General features: G+C 38.5%; 1 protein-coding gene across 2 annotated transcripts; it reads right to left on the bottom strand.

Moving 5' to 3' along the window:
* Window positions 1-302: 302 nt before the first annotated feature.
* Window positions 303-5,896, bottom strand: LOC113356453 (probable methyltransferase PMT26). Of its 2 annotated transcripts, none has more exons than XM_026599594.1 (9): window positions 5,666-5,896; window positions 3,761-4,909; window positions 3,527-3,676; window positions 2,542-2,812; window positions 2,343-2,453; window positions 2,079-2,253; window positions 1,726-1,998; window positions 1,307-1,501; window positions 303-759 (listed from the first exon to the last, which is right to left on the bottom strand). In XM_026599594.1, exons 2-9 carry the CDS (start codon window positions 4,856-4,858, stop codon window positions 531-533), a joined length of 2,502 nt encoding a protein of 833 aa, XP_026455379.1. In that variant the 5' UTR covers window positions 4,859-4,909; window positions 5,666-5,896; the 3' UTR covers window positions 303-530. The 2 variants fall into 2 exon arrangements, with proteins under 2 accessions (XP_026455379.1, XP_026455378.1); XM_026599593.1 differs by having other exon boundaries at window positions 3,761-4,898.
* Window positions 5,897-6,749: the final 853 nt, after the last annotated feature.

Raw genomic sequence — 6,749 nt, 5'->3', positions numbered from 1 at the left:
CGTTTAAAGATTTCTAGATATTAATACAAAAATTTAGTTGGGCTGCCCAAAATCTCACAGTCCCCCACATACATTGGAACAGGACCCACCCACAATTTTCATAGTTTTGGGTGGGTGGGACCCGCTCCAATGGGTGTATGCACTTTTGGGTAGTCCCATCCCACGGCCTGTGCAGAATCATGCCAACCAGTGGTCTATATTTTACATTTAGAATCGTAGTGTAACCCAGAAAATGCAAGGAATTTAGACAGGAATGAAATTATGAAGGATGGCAGATGGCAGATGAATAGAAACTTCAGAGATTTTAAGAAATTTTCAAACATTTTTGTTATTATTTTCTGTTAGTATGGTATTTGGCGAGAACAAATGTTACTGTCAAAAATAATGGTTTCTCTCTGTGATGAATAAGTATAGGAAGAAATAAATAATAATACATGAGCTGCAATCCTAAAGCTAAAAGATACAGATGATTGGCAAGCCAAAATTTTAGAAGATACCTAATGACCTATGAACAAAAACTCAGAAAATGCTTAAGCAATGGCTGAAGCGATTGTCTCAACCTCTTTTGGCCTCCATACCGTCTTCTGAAGACATAACAATCCTTCGCTGTCCTTGTTGTAGGTTAAACGGATCTCCCATTGCAAAGACTCTGCCATTTTCTCGACCTCCTTGATGATCTCCACTTTGTCACGCACTATCAATTTTCCTTCTGGCCTCAATATCCTATCCACTTCTGCTATCACTGCCACTAAGCTGCATCTGCAGAGCCATAAAATAATAACACACTAAGTGAAAGACAATCACACATCAGTTTGATGCTTGGTGAATCCTAAGGCAGTGGGCTATGTAAATGATACATACAAACAAGTATCAATAGCCCCGTCAGACATATTTTCTCACATATTAGTGCGAGAGCATAGAAATTCTACTACGTGGTGTTCCACTAGTGATCCAGATAGTGTTCATTGTTGAAACAAGGTTTACAAACTCCCAGAAACACTTGTTGGGTTAGGTTGTATACAGAAATGAGGGTTGGATAGAATCTTGGGAAACACCCAAAATATGAAAATAGGTGTAATATAAAAAGGTCAAAAGACGTTTTAACTAGATTTTGCCTTCTTGCTGTTCACATATTTTTGAATAAAACCCATACATTCTGATTTGATCTTGGTGTTTAAGACAATTGTTGAGGACCGTGATCCATTTTGGCTGATATCGGGATGGGAATATCGTATGAGGAAAATCTAATTGAGAATACATATACAGCAACGTAAAAAGGGAAAACACCATGGGAGATAGCGCAAACCTGGTTTTGAGCTTAGAGAAAAGATGATCAGCATGAAGAAGGTCATAGGATCTAGGGTAGGTGCTAAAGGATTCACACCAGTCATGATAGATACCAAATAAACCCCGTTCGTAAATTATGGGGAGCGTGTCTGGTGAATCAATCGTAACCACATTCATGACCCACACATTCAAATCCTTCAGCGCAGCAGCAAAACTGCACAAACAGACCAAATAAAAATTAGAATAAAGTAACGATACACACCATAAGCCTTGAGAAATAAAAATCTCATCAGAAATTTATTTTCATACTATTCTATTATAAAAAAAAAACAACAACTAGGAAATAAAAGATTAGCACCCTCCTAATTTCAAGCTGTGCTAACTAGACCAACTAATAAAAAAGAAACAGTTTGATTGAAAGTTTAAATTAATTCTTACCCTCCATAAACTGATCTCATATCCATGACATTTCTCACGTCAGACCAGCTGATTCCCATTCCATGCAGATACGAATTTGTGACGACACGTTTCCAATGTTCGTGGTCCGCTGTGAAATCCTCTGGGGCTGCTTTTCCATAGACTCCAAGTTCCGTACTCTTCAACCAGTAAGGTGGCTTTTCCAACCTCAACGGCCACTTCTCTGGCCACTGAGACCCCCGCTCTGACGCTTCTACTGGCAACTTGTGCATACATGATTGCATTGTAATGTTCCTACACCAAATCGAACATGTCATGAGTTCACTGCTAACACTGAAGACAAGTTTAAACTGCAGAGCAACTAGAAAAATTACCAGGCAGCATTTGGATCATCAGATTCTTTACATAGAGGTGGGTCATCTTGTGGTCTTTTTTCATAGCATTCGTTAGATAAAGGCTTCCTGTATATTGCAACCCCAACACGGTTCACTGTATCCTTTTTAACTATCAGTAAATCCCAGCACATCTGCTTTGTTAGTGCAGACATGGCTGCAAGATATCGCGGAAAAAAGAATACAAGGCATTAGTTTCAATAGCCTTTCCTCGTACATAACCATTAGAGACGAGGAAAAATCAACCTTTCCAGATCCCAACATCTTCGGGTTCTTTTCGGTAAACAGGAGTAGCTGACCACACAAAGTATCCACCGGGTCTCAGAACACGATTCAGTTCTAAGAGAAGTTTACCACCTGCATCATTACCTTGTAGTGAATTCCCATAACAAGAATTCAAGCATCACATAAAAGGAAATACAAAAGATAACAAGATGGAGGATACCTTCGATATGCCATGGAACCCTGCAACGGGCACAATGGACAACATCAAACACTCTACCAGGGAAAGGGAGTCTTGTGGTGCCCATGACGGCTGATATAGCTGGGATACCCCTTTCAAGTGCAAACTGAACTTGGGCTTCATGCTCATCCTTAGGAGCAAATGACATAGTAAGAACATCTTTGTCAAAAAGAAATCCGCCAAAGCTGGCCACCCCACATCCAACATCCAAGACCACACGGCTCTGCTTTCCCCATGCTATATCAGCCGACTCCTGTGATCAATTTAAAATACAATGGATATACATAAGGTCATGATTCAAATTGGCATTCTACCCCACCCACCACCCTTATTCCCCTTGGTACTTTTGAACTACGTATCTTCAAGTATCTTTCAACTGAGTATTTCTCAAGTATCTTGCAACTATGTATCTAAGATACTGTTGAGAATATCAAGGCATGCACAGGTTAGGTATGACTCGCCTGAGAAATAATCAAACAAACAAGAAAAATACACTAACATATCTATCCAGATGGGAATGAACTATGCATAATATGCTGCTCATGTGTATTACCCGATTAAAATGTATCTTTGGGTCTGCTAATACGTGTAAGTCATACTTATGGAATGCTAAAGGTTCGTAGACAATGGGGAAATTATGGAAAAAAAAATAAGACTTTGTTCTAACCTGCCGCCTAACCGACTTTCCAACCTTCGCCTACCACTCATTATTTAAGAAATCTAAAAGCCACAAACATTCCATATAAATTCTTCAACATTTGGGTACTGTAAAAATTAGAATTCTTCACTTGTTTCAAGTTAAACAATGCAATAGGTCAGCTAAATGCTAATTCACACATTAAACTGTAAGTAAAGAAAATCATGCATAATCTATAAATCACAACTTCATCAATATCATTCAAGGAAAGTGAGTGTACTTAGTTGTAATAACAAAGATCATAAATCCATAGAGATATAAAATACTTACTTCTTGGATAAATTCAACATAATGCAAGGCACCCTGCTTAAACTGAGTTCCACCACCAGGAAATGTGAGGTACTCTCCAGTAACTTTCACCCAATTCTGGTGCCCCTTTATTTCTGCAAGCTTAGTGTGGGGAACATTAAAATACCATATCTGCAGGACACAAGTTAAGATCAGATAACTATAGAATACCAGAAGGAAACCATTTTCATAGTGCGATCTTGAAAGGTTATTTACCTTATTCCTGCTTTGAGGCCACTTAATAGATTTTTTGTATCCTTGCGGTAGAGGAACAAGACAAGTTGGTGGTTCTTCAGGGCAGTGCCTTTCCCTATGTTCGTAGTGCTTAGTACTTCTAAGACGCCTAACAGCATATATATTATCTAGGCAAGGTATATAATCTGGTCCAGCGGTGACGTTACAAACTTTCCATCTATACTCAGAAGCACTCTCATCTTTTGTAACAGAAGATTGTTGCACTTCCTTTTCATTCTTTGACTCTGAACGTTGAGTTGAAAATGCCCCATTTTGTGTAGTAGTCTCATTTTGGATCTCCGCCTGAGCCGCATCTGGAAGTACCTCATTTTGGACCTGACTTTTGTCTTCGTCCTCCTTGTTATCACTGGAATTTTCTGAATCCTTATCTTGAGTTTCCTCTGTCTGGCCGCCCATCTTATCCTCCTCCTTTGTTTCACCAGGGTTTTCCACTGATTCTGACTTGTCACTGGCATTAGTTTCACCACCTTCTGTTTTTGTTTCTCCAGATTCAGAATTTGATCCGCCATCCTCGGTCTTTGATTCCCCAGAATTTTTTTCAGTATCAGGGTTGGATGTATCACCGGAACCAGTTGCCTTATCTGTACTCTTATCGATGTTGGATGCATCATCAGAGCCAGTAACCGTATCCGTGCTCTTCTCAGGGTTTGATGTGTCATCTGTACCAGTAACCTTATCTCCACTCTCCTCAGATTTCTGAACCTGGTTTTCTTGAGATGCATCCCCATTGCTTTGCTGAGATGACTTCTGATCATCTTGAATTTGAGTGTTGGTTTCATCCTGAGGTGAGCTCTGGTTTGAATCTCCCTTTGTTGCATCTTCAGGTAAAACTCCTGGATTATCTTCAAACTGTCGAGAATTAGGTTCGGTGACAGTATCTTTTACATCTACTTTCCCATCCTGAGAAATTTCTATATTTTGTACAGGAACAACTGACGAAGACGTCATCATCCAAACACCAACTAAGCATAGAGCAACAAAAACAACAATAACAGCTGTTGAACTGAAGGAGGAGGTGGACCTCCTCACATCAGCTCTTGGACTTCTTCCAATAGCCATTTTGTTTCCTCACATACAAAATTCCCCAACAAGTATGATCCTGAAGAACAACTAGCACACAAAAATCAAATGAGTTTCCTTATCTTCACACATCTAGCAAAATTCATTAAACGGAATTGCATTTTTGAATAAAAACAACATACACAGACTTCATTCCTGAGTGTACACCGACAATGAAAGTCGGTCACCATTACCAACAGATACCACAAGGTTTTGGAATTAATGGAACAAAAGATTCTTTACCCAGTAAGCGTAGATCTACATGTATGGATGTTTAAGAATCTAATATCAAACATGAATTCAGCACTTGAAAACATCAATGAATTGCAGAAAACAGCCTAAAGTGTAACACTCAATTCAATCAATAAAATTCGAACAATATAATATGATTGTACATTGCAAAAGAAAACATCAAGCATAACAAGAAACCTACAATTTGAATCTATACAACATGATCTCTATAAGAAACAAAAATGAACAAAGAACATAAACAATTATGAAACGGTAAGCTAAAATCTAACCTCAACAACTTCAAATCAATCCAGATCTACATTCAAATTCATTCATCACAAAAAGAAAGAGAGAAAGAAAAAAAAAACACACAATGCCAGAATGAAGACAAGAACAAAAGAGTGAAGAATTCATACAAAAAAGAGCAAAATTCCAAATAGAAATAAAAGGCAAAATGACAAAAAGCATAATCGATTTCTATTTCAAAACGCAAACATGACATTTCAGCTACCGATCACCGAAAAACCGATGAAATTGAGAAATCCAGTAACGAAGGTTTTAGAGTGAGCGAATAACCTTTTTGTATTCACTCGTTGATCTTGGTCTGATTATGGGAAAAATGATTCCTTCGATTTTGATCCTCCCTCCTTCCTCTACGTATAGTAGTAGAGAGAGCGACAGTGATTTTGCCCTGTTTGTATCTGCTGCAGAGAAGAGAGGGAGAGGCCTTAAACCTTCCCTGTTCGTATTTACAGTCTGCACAGGGGGGAGAGAGAGGGAATCCAATCTGGTAAATTTTATTTTTATTTTATATTTTAAGAAGTAGTAGTATCATAATGGAATGTTTACGGGATTAAAATGGTTTAAGGAATTTGGGATTACTGTATTGGTTTACTAGGGATAATCAGGTGTTGACCCAACATGGAATGTGGGATTTCGATAGCTAAGATTTAGAACTTGTTTGTTTGCAGCTGACTCGGTGTCTGGGTCTGAGTCAACTGCTGACTCGCACCGAGTCAGCAGTCAGATCATTTGTTTTCCACTTATTGTAACCCCTGACTCGTGAGCTGACTCACTATCAACCTCTGACTCGGACCCTATGGACTCAGGTACAGAGATACCCCTGAATCACTCGCTCCAACTCCTGACTCGTACGAATTTTCGAAAATACCCTTGTTGGGCATATAACTCGTTTCATTTCCTTTCTCTCTTTTTTTCTCTCGTTTCTTCCATCCATCGAGACCAGCGATGGAAAATGATGAAAAACCCGATCTGATGTCTCATTCATCCCCTTCTCAACAAATCTAATCATCTCCTTCATCGGTATCAGCTAATCTCTCCATTGTTTCAACTCATCATCTCGTTTTAAAAGGGTCATCAACGTCAGGAAATAAAGAAGAGGGATTAAAGGTTTCAGAAGGTATCATAATTTTGTTCCATCTTGTTTCTTTTAGATACAGGGGTTTCCTGTTATGATGGATTATATCTGGGTCTATTTTGTTTTGGGGTTAAACATTTGTGAATCCATTGTTCTGTATGTGTCAAGCTATTAAGAGATTATTCTGCTTTTGGGGTTAAACATTTGTAGATGTTTTTACAAGGTGAGAAGAAAAAACCCCTTTACTTTTCAAATCTAGGATTTTAATAATTTCTGTTTATT

This window comes from Papaver somniferum, chromosome 3 (assembly GCF_003573695.1).
Source record: "Papaver somniferum cultivar HN1 chromosome 3, ASM357369v1, whole genome shotgun sequence".
NCBI classification, from domain to species: domain Eukaryota; kingdom Viridiplantae; phylum Streptophyta; class Magnoliopsida; order Ranunculales; family Papaveraceae; genus Papaver; species Papaver somniferum.
The sequence above is the reverse complement of the archived record's forward strand: the minus strand, read 5'-3'. Positions and strand labels throughout refer to the sequence as shown.